The 13,792-nt window shown below is 43.0% G+C and overlaps 1 protein-coding gene across 1 annotated transcript in view; it reads right to left on the bottom strand.

Annotated features, from left to right (window-relative positions):
* naalad2 (N-acetylated alpha-linked acidic dipeptidase 2) overlaps positions 1-5,103 on the bottom strand; it is a 59,642-nt gene extending 54,539 nt beyond the window's left edge. The window contains exon 1 of the mRNA XM_080730900.1: positions 4,971-5,103. Within this exon, the coding sequence (XP_080587026.1) occupies positions 4,971-5,052 (82 nt within the window). The 5' untranslated portion in view covers positions 5,053-5,103. The remainder of the gene's footprint in view (positions 1-4,970) is intronic.
* Between the last annotated feature and the right edge of the window lie 8,689 nt (positions 5,104-13,792).

The following is a 13,792-nucleotide window of genomic DNA, read 5'->3' as shown; positions in this document are numbered from 1 at the left end:
TGAACAGTTGACATGAATTTATATAGTTACTGTAAGACATGATGTAATATCATGTCAAGTGGTCACCTCATGGGCTGGGTTGACCTTAATCAGTGGACAGAACACAACTGAGTTGTTGACATGATGGTGAATCTTGTTGTTGACAGCTCTTGCCGTCACCCCATGAGGATAAAGATTGTTTACTGAAATATGGTTTACCAGTGAAATATCAGACACTTGTTGCAGTGTCAAGGCTGTCGGAATCACAATGTTAGAATACCAGGATGTGTTATTAAGGAACATAGAGTGGCAAACATCCCTTTTAGGAGAAACACATAGAAACAGATTCACACAATAAGACCCATTTTGAGAGAAACAGTATGTAACAAGTCACTTGAAGTTTATAACGATCCCCACAGTTTCTCCAAATAAAATAAAACATAGGCAGAGCTAGCGCAAGCAGCAAGCGTTAAGCAGCAAGCCTAAATGCGAGCCAGCGACTCACACATACCGTACAGTACTGCACGGCCGGACAAACACACATGCACCACTGCTCATGTTCATACTGGGTTTGATTTTTCCCTTTTCTTTCACAAGGTTATCACCAGGGGAGAAAAATAGGATTAAAACACACATACATACAGTACATGTATCCATGTAGACAATTTCTCATACATTTACACACATGGGTCAGTCAGTTTAGAGGTCATCATTCAGAAGGGGGCTTCTTAGTTCTCAACACCTCAGCTGGCCTGAGATGGAATTAAAAATAATAATAAGACTAAAACAAAGACATGTAAGCATAAAGCATGAAGATTTCCGTCAGAACGTTCTGTTCTGGAACATAAAGGAAATCTACCAATTAAAATAACCACGCTATTTCTTATGTGATTAAGTAGCTGGAAACAGCTATTATTAATAAAATAACCACGCGATTTGTTATGTGATTAAGTGGCTGGGTTATGCACTGGCCAAGAGATTCTCCCTTCAGAACAATTGCTTTTGTTCTGGGTACACTAAACGAAATCTTGTAAAGATTTCCTTCAGGACAGAAATAACTTTCGTCCTGGCAACACTAAACTGGAGTCTCGTGCTAAATAACACCAACTAATAATATGGACAAGCATGAATCTGTGACCAACAGTCTGCTATGTCCTCAGAACAGGAAACCGCAGTCCCTATTCTGTTACTCAAACGTGCAACGAAAAGCGATAAAACAATAGACTACAAAACATTAAACAATAAAAACGCAGCTGTGTTAAGAGCTAGCTAGACTCTTAAGACAGCAGGTATAAATATCTTTAAGTACTGGACACCTCTGTGATTTACAGTCCAAAAAGGCATGAATAGCCTACAATGAAAACTGAGAAATAGATTTAGAAAGTTAAGGTGTACAAAACCAACTTCAAAGACTTAAGAAGAATAACGCGACCGATTTAATGTCTGTTTTTAACAGGGCCGCAGATAAAAAGTAATTTGTAAGGCAAACCGGAACGACGAAACAACGGAATTTGGAACACATTATTTAGGACACAGGGGCCTCATGGACAAGGTTAAATCATGGATAAAAAATACGATTTATAACAACTTAAGCAAGTTTTTGTCTCATAACTATCGAAGGAAGGGTTATGAGTGTAATGAGAGACATACAGGTTTTCTTTAGTGGACAAAGGCCTGTAGTAGTAGTGAGAGCAGAGAGACTGATAAGAGATAGATTCAGGCTACTCAAGGCAATCTGTTCTGTAGCAAGTTGGATTATTTTGAAAATATTCTAGACAAAGTGTGTGAATTGGGGTTCCTTGTAAATTGATTTAGTGTCTTTATTATTGTGATAATCAATAATGTATAATAATCTAGTATAGTTCACCGGCTGTTATTTCCACTAAATTATTAGACTTTGAGACTACATTATATGAGCTTGTAGAGCTGCTATTTTCTTTCACATGGCGAGAGAGAGGGAGATAGAGAAAGACAGGAAGTAACAATATTGATTTATTTTAGGTTAATTGAGAGACAGAGAGCATATTAGAGAAAGAGAAGAGTATAAATGTTGAATTGTATAAATTCAACATTTATACAAGTTTTTGTCTCTGAGCAGTGTGTGAGTTGTATTAGGGTACCTGGGTGGTGAATCTTGTTGGCTCTGCTGTCGGCTTGCCCCTTTGCCAATTTGAGTGACATGTATGATAAAACAGTGAGCTCACGCGCCATGGTGGGGAGAAAAAAAATCCTGGGGGTTCCACCGACAGCAGGTCCAATCGTCCAATCGGTCCACTCCTTGAGAAAGTGGAGAAGGAGACATTTTAGTTCTGTCTTAACTTAAATTGTCAGATACATTTTAAACATTTGAATATTATTAGAGGCCTTCATGCCAATTATTTTACCAGAACAGAAATGGTCAAAATACGGTCTAAAAAATAACATATAGCTTCTCACTCTGCTTCGCGACGGCGAGGGGGTGAGAGGCGCAGAGTAAACGGAGCGAATTCGGTACCAAAACAGACAGATAACAAAATAATACTGGACAATTATTGATAAAAATAACATCAACCGTGACCACCGGCGGCTATGTCCAAATTCTTTAGAACCAGGCAAACCCTCTGATTCTGGTAAACAATGTGCAACAAAAAGCAACAAAAAGGTACCGAGAGAAAAAAATAGTTTCTGTGAAGTTTGAAAATCACAGAAATAACGACCGATAAAATGACCATCTACTGTTATCAGATAAGGGTTAATTTACGACGCGTGTCAAACCAGAACATCATTAGGAGATTTCCGGCTCCTCGACGGAGGGAGAACAATAATTCATCATTAATTCAAAATTCAAAGACACGACACATAATGTTACAGGGGCCAACCGTAAACTATAAAGGATTAATAAGTAATTACAAATGTTATAATTTAAAAGAATGTTATAATGAATGGTGTCTCCTGTCCTACTGTATTTCCCCTATGTTGGGCTGGCGGGGACAATAGCCTATGATAGGATGTGTCCGAGCAATTTATGTGTTAAAACAAGTGAAGGTAAAATAGACTGAGCGATACTAAAACATTATTTAGCCTTGTCCGACTCCCTGAAATATCAAAAATCAAAACAATAATTCAAACTGAGAAGCGACTCATCGCGCACAGATAACTGAAGAAAACAGTATACTTATCTTAAAATATTATTCCGGTCACCAGTGGTGCATAAAGATCCGTCCTCGGACCGTGGAGCATGCAATCAGAAAACCATGTGTCCAGCGGTCCAGTGGCGGATGTCCAAGCAGGGAATGTTATAAAATAAATTGTACTGTTGTCAAAATAATAACCTTGTCTGAAAACACAGTAAACTTCCAAACTCACAGCTGGTTCTTTTATACGTGTTGTAACACCGACCCACCGGGGGAGAGAAAGTGCACCCACGGTCACTTGTCCATCCATCGGTCGGCCAAGATTACATCTGTATGCGGCGACGTAGGACCATTTTGATCGATATATTATTATTAAACAACAACACCTTCTTATTCCCATATGAGATACAATAATCCATCACACAGAAATAAGACAGGAGAGTGATCAGAGTGAGAATGGTATGTTTACTATGGAGAGAGAGTATTCAAGACAGGTACAGTACAGAATAATCAATGGTTCGTGCTCTCTCTGACATATTATGTTTTGACATGAGTATAAGTATGGTCATTTCATCAGTCAGTGGATGACGTTTCAACAGTTAATAGGATATGTTTCTTGTCCACACATCACAAGACTAAGAGTCCACAGGGTTCCTGGGGGGAGAGGTGTCCTTGCTGGTGTCTAGATGACACCAAATGTTCCAGGCCGAGCCTTAGAATACCAAAACAATTCTCATTGTTTTCGGAACAGGCTCCATGACAGTAGATAAGGTCTGATTTCTACCAGACGGAGACCTTGTGGGTACTGTAGTGTACATGACCTTTTATGACACAGTCACTGTGCCTTCAACTTCAGGTGGTCATCAATATGTATTGATAAAAAGATGATATGAACCATAACAAAATACCTATCAAGGCCTACATTTATTAGTCCCTTGAAACTATCGACCAGGGTCCTCCCCCCCCCCCCCCCCCCCCCCCACACACACACACACACACACTCCTTTCTTCCCTCTACGCCAGTCTCTTCGCCCAAAAAAGGATTATCTACAAGCTCACAACATGTCTCGCGTTGTGAGTCGAATGTTCTTCTCTGATGACATGCCCGATAGTAAGAGAGAATGTCAAATGTCATCATGACCCCTGCGTCTTGTTTAGGATGGATGGTGAATTAAGCATGCAGATGACCTGCAAGCTTGCACTGAAACACTAGACAGTTTAAAACATTTGCAAGTACTCCAAGTTAGCATTTTAACGTCATCTGGTGAGTTAGTACAGCATTAAAAAAATAGATCCACTGTGTTTTCGATGTGTTTGTGTTTCCCTCCTTCATTAAAGGACAACTTTGTTTTTTTTTACAACAAGGGTTCATATTTTAGATTCTAATTAGAGAAAAGAAAAGATCAGTGTTAAAATGTTTTAATTCACTGCTTTCTATTGTTTTAGACATTTTAGTATTTTGATTTCAGTGGGTGGGGGCATGCTAAATATTTCTCTTTTTAGACACAATAAGCTGGCAATTTCTTTGTTACTATTTACACCAGCCCCCATAAGTCACATCTGCCCATGAAAGATTGCGGTGCATCTTGGGAATGGGCTTATTCTGTCAAAAAAATACATATTTGGACACTTGCAGGCATGCCCCCAGGCTGGGGCATGCCTGCAAGTGCAAATCAAGATCGTTAAAATCCCTAACACAATAGAAACATTCATCTTTTATGTTCTCTAATGACTATCTCAAATATGAACCCTTGTTGTAAAACACCAAAGTTGTCCTTTAAATAATACAGTATTCAGTTGCCTTCGGAGAACTTTGTACCACAGAAGCATTATTTCTATACCCAGCCCCAAAGTTACAGCATCACAACAACAGCTTACCTATGATGAACCCCACCAGGAAAAAGGCGGCCGTCACCACAATCCACCAGATCCACTGGATTAACCTGCTCTCCTTTCGCATGTTTAAAGCCCACTACTACATAGCCCTATGCGTTCACACTGGAGCTGTCACCGGCCGAGTCTGCAGTGAGTGCACACTCGCAGAGAGATAGGGAGGAGGAATTTGTGTAAGTAGTGCAGTGAGTGTGTGGGGGCAGAGAGAGAGACACAGAGAGGGGGAGGGGAAGGGATAAAGGGTGGAATAGAAATAGGAAGAGAACAGGGAGTGAGGGAATAGTTTGGAGAGGGAGACAAAAGCAGGAGCCGGTCATTAGTGGCCTGTTTACTGACAGTTAAAGCATGTCTGGCCGACGCACCTTGACCACTGAAGTGCTGACTCTGTGTTTTTGCAGGAACAATAACAAACTTTTTTTTTTTTAATCGCACGGACCGTAGTGACTGTATACTCTGCTATGGCTGTTGTAATATTCTACTCTTATTTAATAGCCTCATTTTGTGGATTTCTCCTACACCATAGACATCAAAGGGGGGTTTGAGCCCCTGCCCTTTTATCAGTTTGGTAAAAAAGTGCCCTCTCCAGACCATGAATGCAGTTTTTAACTATGAAAGAAATGCAAATGCCCCTCTGTCCATGCCATACCTGAAGGCAGCATTCAAGCAGCATTCATGCCGTACGCTACATCTCCAGTTTAGTGTGGTATCAAGAACTGAAAATAGCCGACTTCCAAACTCACGACGCGTTGTGAGCTTGGAGGTCTCACGAAAAGGCCCTTTTAGATCTGCATCTGCTGCTTTTTTGGTACTGTCTCATCCCACTGCCATTTTAATGGCCAAATGGGTAGAGACTAGAGATGACACCTGGGATACAGAAGGTCCCCGGTTCACCTCTCGGCCCCCAGTGTCAAAAAGTCCCTGGAGTAGCCGATGGGGCAGGAGCCTATAGCTGTAGCATGAGGCAGCTTAATTTCAAGTATATCCCCCAGTCAAGTTGCTATCTGTCAGTCATTCTGTCTGTCTGTCTGTCTGTCTGTCGGTCTGTCTGTATGTCCGCCACGCCACGTCGCGTCACATCACGCCACGTCACACTTTTACCCTTTTGCCTATCTCCGCCACCGTTGCCCCTATCCATGCCAAACTTTGCACACACACTCCTTGGCTGCCAAACCACAACCTCATTGCTCACATGGCCCTCTTCTAGCGCCACCATCAGGCCGATTCTTGCAAAACACATTTTTGGACACTGCTCCTACAAATGTTGCGCCAAAATCATGCAACGCGTACACAGTATGTCTAGACTCATGTCATCAACATGGATCTGTCCCATTTAGCGCCACCATCTGGCCCATTTTTTCAAACACATTTTTGGACACTACTCCTATTCTCTGGCCCTAATAAGCAATAAATGTGCCACGCACATCCCTCTACCTACACCCAGGAACCAATGGCACTTACAGGCCAATTTGTGTATACATGCGACCTGAAGGTCGCTTATCTCCCAATTAGGGAGTCTTACCAGTGTACAAGTATATCCCCCAGCCATGATACCCCCTGGACATGATGTACAAATACACCCCCTGGACATGATGTACAAGTACACCCCCTGGACATGATGCTAGTGTGTCGCATGGACTTAAAATGTTCCCCCAATCCATGTATAATAGTCCCAGAGCAGCCAACAGCTGGGTGAGGCTGAACCTGACAGGTCTCCCTTTCTAACATGCACCTTGTGTATTATATCTCGCACCTTGGGGGTGAGAACCTGTTGATATCTGACACTGTTGATACCTGAGTGTAAAAGACACAGACGGGCACAACATACTGAACCCAAAATGGGGTCAAATTTGTTCTACTGCTATGCCACCAGAATGTGGAATATTCTAGCAACAGGCAAAAAAATTATAGACAAAGTGCCTGTTGGTAGAAGAGCGACTTGGACTCCTCGTGCATTGAAGGAAAGCATGAATGCAGCTCGTTGCTCTCCCCAGATTGGCAGTATAGCGACCAGGAATACACTTATCAATTGGCAGTGGTTGAAAACATTTCTTACAAAAAACAACACTCTAAACTATAGGTGGCTGCAAATTGACCCTGCAGAAAGTACCCCACAAATGTTATTTCTTTCATATGATGTTTGGTTTTTGTGCATATTATTGTATTGTTGTTGTTTGTTTGTCTCGTCTGTCTGTTTCTTTCTCATACTCTTTCCACCTTTCTTGAAATTGTAATGATGGAGATAATTGTAATGAAGTTGCTAATGGTACGATTAGCAACTTCTTTGCACCTCTAAACCCGAAATCAGAGATATGAAGCTGGCATTCGTTCGTCACTTCTGTTCAAGAAGGTTTTACATTTTAAAATATCTTGAGGCCTACATTTTATTTTATTATTTATTTTTCATTTTCCATTTCTGCTACGCAGCAAGATATATATATATGTCCAAAATCTTCCTTTTTTCGTATTATTCAAAAAAAAATAGTGAAAATAGCCTAGCTACAGTACAAGGACACAACGCCTCGCGATGTGAGGCGTTGTTGTTTTAGCCTCATACTCCACTTTTAGAGGCACATTTATTTCGGTTCGGTTCTGTCTAAATTACACTATGACGTCATTCAGAGGTTCGGGGGAGGCGGGTACCGACATTAATTTGTCTGTTCTGTGTTGCCGAGATTTTGTGACTCCCCCGAACCGAACCAAAATAAACGAGTCTCTAAAAGTGGAGTTGCGTATGCATCGGCCCTTACACATTAACAGAGCTTCCGTGCTCCAGACTGTATGACCGGAAGCATTCGAAAATTGTGGAAGGTGACAGTCTGGCCACGCAAGACTACTTGACCCCTAACTGCTCCCGGAAAAATCTTGATAGTCCGACGTCCCATAAGGTTAGGTTTAGGTTTAGGGTTAGGGTTAGGATGATTTATAATGGACGAGTTGTATTAGGGTTAGGGTTAGCGTAGCTACTACGCAGCCACGTAACGTAGCTAGGTACTGTAGCTAATGCTCATTCAACAGCACAAGACTGAATGTCAAGAAACCACGCTGAAACCTGTGACCTATAGAATTATGTGACCATAGGTGTCTCACTCTTCCTCTCTTGAAGTAAACACTCTCATCCGGGTCAATATGTGGATGGACTAAATACACTTCGGCTGGTCTCAGGGAACTATAAAGAGCCGATTCATGAAGAAAAGAGTAGCTTTTGGAACGCCAAAATTAGCGCTTTTGTCTGTGGTACATTTAGCCGCATTTTAGCTGTGAGGAGGGGTCACGAGATCTCCGAAGAGGGGCGACAATAAGTTCAGAAATCCTCCAAACCAGGTAGGAACAATCATGATAAAATGCAAATTAAGGGGGGCGTATGTTTTAGCCTGGAATTGTCCTTTAAGGTTAGGTTTAGGCATAGTTTTACTGAGGGTTAGTGTTAGGGTTAGGTATCGTCGGACTAGTGGGACGTCGGAACAACGGGACGTCAGAAAAACACTACACACCCACTGCTCCCGTCCCCCGAGCACTCCTCTCATAACCATCTGAGCAGCCATCAGCTGAGTCAAGCTGAAAATGAATTCCCCCCCGTAAGAAAGGCCTCTCCTCCTACGGCTTGCAGGAGACGTGCCCAGCATATATATTAGCTCTCTGCGGAGACGCGGGGGATCAACAGGTTCATCTACCAACCGGTGGAAACCTCATATAGTCCAAAACCAGGGGTGTCACAAGGGGGGAAAGTGGGACTGAGTTACAAGGGCCCAAGGTGGAGGTGGCCTTAACTATTTTCTACTTTAGCTATTGAACAAATAGCAGATATAGAAGCTCACAGCAAGCTCACGAGCTTGTAGATCTGCTATTTTTGAAAAGTCGTGAAAATGTGTGCAAATCTTTGAATATATGTATTTTTTAAGCGAACATTTGTAACCAAAATTTTGCTTCTGTGGAGGTCCCTCGAACTAAATATTTTTAGATGGGGGTCTGTGACCAAATACATCCTTCACATGAAAAGGTTTGAGCACCACTGACATAGAAACACAGTTTTTTCAAAAAAAAAAAATAGAAGGATTTGAAATATGCAAAGACTTGCACAAACTTTCGTGATTTTTCTAAAATAGCAGATCTACAAGCTTGAATATCTGCTATTTTTCAATAGTTAAAGTACCCAGGGCCCAGAATTTGGTGCGACACCCCAGTCCAAAACCGATACTTTTCAGGATTCAAATTCAAAAGTAGCACAAGTACCAGATCTACAAGCCCAAAACGCGCCGTGACGTGTCGGTCTGCTACTTGTGTTGCTTTTGTGTGACGTAGTATGATCAAGTATAGGGTGTTGATTTAGGGAAAAAACACAAAAATGTCAAATATGGAGATAAGAGGTTACTGCCCCCGACAGCAACGCTAATCGCTTTGAACGCTCAATTATGTAAAGCACTAATAAGCTCCGGGTTCCCTTCTCTGTGCGTTGGACGATAAAACCTAGTGATTAAGTTAGGATCTAATTAATGTGTAGACATTTAAAGTGAATTTGGCAAGCCTAGGTTTGTGGATTTGACAATTGCAGGAAGAGCTATTGATGTTAAGTGGAATTAATTGTGACAAGACAATTCGCTTTTTTGGTGTTAAACTGCGGTCACATATCTTATAGAAGTCATCGTCTCAGTAGGGGTTTGAGGACATTAGGGCCAGTTATAAATGTCCTGTTATGTTGTCAGTATAACTGAGGATACGTCCCAGGTGCATCCATGCAATGCTTTTTCGTTATAGTTATTCTATTTATAGTGACTCATAGGAATAGACTAGACAACCAGGAATAGTCTGGTGACCACCGGAGAGACGGGTGACAGCCGGAATGTAGACGGCACCCGGGAGCAGGTTGGGTTAGCGCCCCAGCCTTTGTCTTCCATGAGGAAGAAGCCCAACAAACCCACGATTAGGCCTTTAGGAGGGCCATTCAAGCCGCAAGCAGAGCCTGCAGCACCACCGTTGGGCGAGGTGGAGCCCCATTGCAGCTCAAGAATCCACCACTCCTGAGTGAAATGTCTGGGGCTGAAGTCTGGTGCAACGCACATGTCCTGGACCTGGTGAGAGCAGGAGTGGACATGGTGAGACGTAGGAGGGGCCCAGACAGGAGTAAATCCACAGAGCCTAGTCCTTCCGGAATCAATGGGGGTAATAGGAAGGGAATATCTTAAAAAGTCCTGGAATAAATTTCTTACCAAAAAATAATCTTCACCAATGTGTTTGTAAAGGTGTCTATAGTAACACATCCCACAAAGACTGAAATTCAGTTTCCCTAGGAGAATCCGTGACAGCTGCTGAAAGTTGAGATCCCATTAAATTAACTATACAGGATAAAACACACCAAAATAAATACGCTTTAAGTAGCATGTGAGGGGTCAAACTAGGGGTTTTTCATGATTCTAAATCCATTGCAAGCATTAGTTTTGCACAAAAAACATTCCTTGGGGTGAAGGTGCCTCCCACAAAACTGTGAAAAGTGATGACTCATCACTAAACCATAGTTTTGTCGAGCCGTTTTTTTGGACAAGGAATGTTTTCCGTGCAAAACAAATGCTTGCAATGGATTCAGAATCATGAAAAAAACGTAGTTTGACCCCTCACATGCATATTTATTTTGGTGTGTTTTATCATGTATAGTTAATGTAATGGGACCCCAACTTTCAGCAACTGTCACAGATTCTCCTAGGGAAACTGAATTTCAGTCTTTGTGAGATGTGTTACTAAACACCTTTACAAACACATTGGTGAAGACATTTTTTGTTAAGGAATTTATTCCAGGATATGACACTATTTCTGAAGATATTCCCTTCCTATAAATGCACTATAATCACATTTTTGTGTTAGGATAGGAATGCGACAGATACAAAAAAAAAAAATATATAGTATTGAGCTCAAGTCTCTGTGGGGAGAGTAATCAGTAGAAAAAAGTCATTTTGGGGGTGAACTACTCCTTTAAAACGATGAATTAGCCAAACAACACGTTATTTTCGACGAAGAGATATGGGGCCCTATTTTCGTCCATGCCCCTCCATATCCCTAAACTTCTTTGCCCTTTCTTTACTATTTTGGAAAACATTTTAAAATAGTTGAACTAGCTGATTTAAATCTACACGTTGTGAGCTTGTAAAAGCTTGTAAAAAAAGGAAAGTTTAGGGAGAAGGGGTAAAGGCACGGACAAAAATAGGGCCCTCTGTCTCTATATTTGTGCACTCTCAGAGTCAGGGGTGTCACACCAAACTCTGGGCCCTGGGTACAAGGATTGACTGCGGGCCCCCGCACAATTATTTTGTGCTTTAACTATTGAAAAATAGCAGATCTACAGTACAAGTTCACAGCGCGGCACCGATTGCTGCACTGCAAGCTTGTAGATCTGCTATTTTTTAAGAATTGTGAAAATGTGTCTATTTCAATTTGAATATTTCAAATCCTTTTTGTTTTTTTTGAAAAAACAATGTTTCTATGTGAAGGACCCCCAAAAGGAAATGTATTTGGCCACAGACCCCATCTCAAAATATTTAGTTCCACGGATCCCCCCTCCCAGAAGCAAAATTTGAGTAAAAAAATACATATATTCAAAGATTTGCACACATTTTCACGACTTTTCAAAAATAGCAGATCTACAAGCTCACAGCGCGGCACCGAAGTATAAAATAATGAAGGCCCCTCCTCCTTGGGCCCTACCACTGCTCAGAGTTAAATGAACGCTGATGATTCAACCAATCACCTCCTCTATACAAGCCTTGTCATCATGTCCCACAGTCTCCCAATTAGTCCTAATAATGCCCCTGTTTCCCCCAACCTTTGCCTATCGGCCTAAAGTTAATTGAGGGCGCTTCAGTGCTATTAATAGTCCCAGGTCTTTTCCCACACTCTCTCCAGAAGAACACACAGGCGCTGGTTGTGCTTGACCCCTCGCGGCTCAGAGCACAGCTGCACGGGCGGGAGAGATGGGATTTATGGCTCTTTGAAGTGAGCTGGATCTCTGGGATCCGTTCCTTTCAAAGAGCCGTTCAAAAGACTCGTTTAACCTCTTAACAGTGTGTCTGAAACTCAAAAAAACTGTGACATATACACTGCAGTTAGTTAGCTGCATTGGTATAGTCTGGCCAAGCCAGGCTATTCCTACGGCGAACCGGATCCCATCGTTCATTTCAAAGAGCCGTTCAAAAGACTTGATTCGTTCACGGACGTCCCATCTCTAACGGGCGAGGACAGAGGATGGGGGTCTTTCTTTCATACGGTGGGCTGGAGCATGAAGCACCAAACAGGCAGGGCCCATGCAGGGGGGTCCCTCCTCCAGGCTGGAGCATGAAGCACCAAACAGGCAGGGCCCATGCAGGATACGGTGGGCTGGAGCCAGGGGCGTCACAAGGGGTAGGAAAGTGGGACTGAGTTACCAGGGCCCAAGGTGGAGGGGCCCTAGTAACTTTAGCTATTGAAAAATAGCAGATATACAAGCTCACAGCGCGGCACCGAGTGCCGCGCTGCGAGCTTGTAGATCTGCTATTTTTGGAAAAGTCGTGAAAATGTGTGCAAATCTTTGAATATGTATTTTTTAAGCGAACATTTGTAACTCAAAATTTGCTTCTGGGGGGCTCCCTGGAACGAAATATTTTGAGATGGGGGTCTGTGGCCAAATACATATCATCTTCGGGGTCCTTGACATGAAAACGTTTGAGCACCACTGACAAAGAAACATAAGTTTCTTGCACACATTTTTCACGATTTTTCAAAAATAGCAGATCTACAAACTCGCAGCGCGGCACTCGGTGCCGCGCTGTGAGCTTGTATATCTGCTATTTTTCAATAGTTAACATTCATGGGGGGCCCCGCAGTGAATCCTTGTACCCAGGGCCCAGAATTTGGTGTGACGCCCCTGGCTGGAGCGTGAAGCACCAAACAGGCAGGGCCCATGCAGGGGGGATCCCTTCCTCCTGGCCCGGTGCTGGAATGTGTGGATTCATTGGGGCAGAGAGCCAACCTAGTGGTGGGCAGGCACGTGCGCACATAGGCATCAAAGGGGGGCTTGAGCCCCTGACCTTTTACCCTGTAAAAAGTGCCATGAAAGGGGGGGCACGGTGGAGCAGTGGTTAGCGCTGCCTGTCGCCTCACAGCTAGAAGGTCCTGGGTTCGATTCCCGCTGGGGACGCTGTGGGCTCTGGGGGTGTGTTCCCTCCTCCGCGTCATCAGTGCCCACACCCTATAGGTGGGGTTGGCGATAGGGCCTTTCTGTGTGGAGTGCATGTTGCATGTTCTCCACGTGTCTCCTAGGGTAGATACCCTCACAAAAACATGCAGTAATCCTGGTCTCTATAATGCCTCCCCCTGGCCAGCCGGGGCGCCTGATGGAGGGGAAAGGAACTGGTTGGAATAACGTGTTCCTTCCACGTGCTACGTCCAAACCGTGGAAATCCCCACTGTCAGGTGAAAAGAAGCAACTTGAACTACTCATTCATAGTAGGAAGCATGAGGTCAGTCCGTTGTCTCCCCAGGCGCAGCAGAGGGAGAGCAGAGCCCAGGATTATTACATAGGCAATTGGCACTGGGTGAAAATGGGTTACAAATGGGTTAGCACCGCTCAAAAAGTGCCCTTTTATTGTGGTGAAAGAAATGCATATGCCTCCTTTCCATGCCATACTCGAAGGCAGCATTCTAGAGAATTGCCTTGTCCAAACTCTCCTGAACTTGAATGCAGCATCTTACGTTGAAAGAATTGCCCTCTTTGTGTAGAAATTCCTGCCAGACACACCACATCTCCAGTATTGACTTGATTATGCTTAGTTTAGTGTGGTATCAAG

The sequence above is a fragment of the Nannobrachium achirus genome (genome assembly GCF_963921795.1).
Source record: "Nannobrachium achirus genome assembly, chromosome: 8".
Taxonomy (NCBI): Eukaryota; Metazoa; Chordata; class Actinopteri; order Myctophiformes; family Myctophidae; genus Nannobrachium; species Nannobrachium achirus.
The sequence above is the reverse complement of the archived record's forward strand: the minus strand, read 5'-3'. Positions and strand labels throughout refer to the sequence as shown.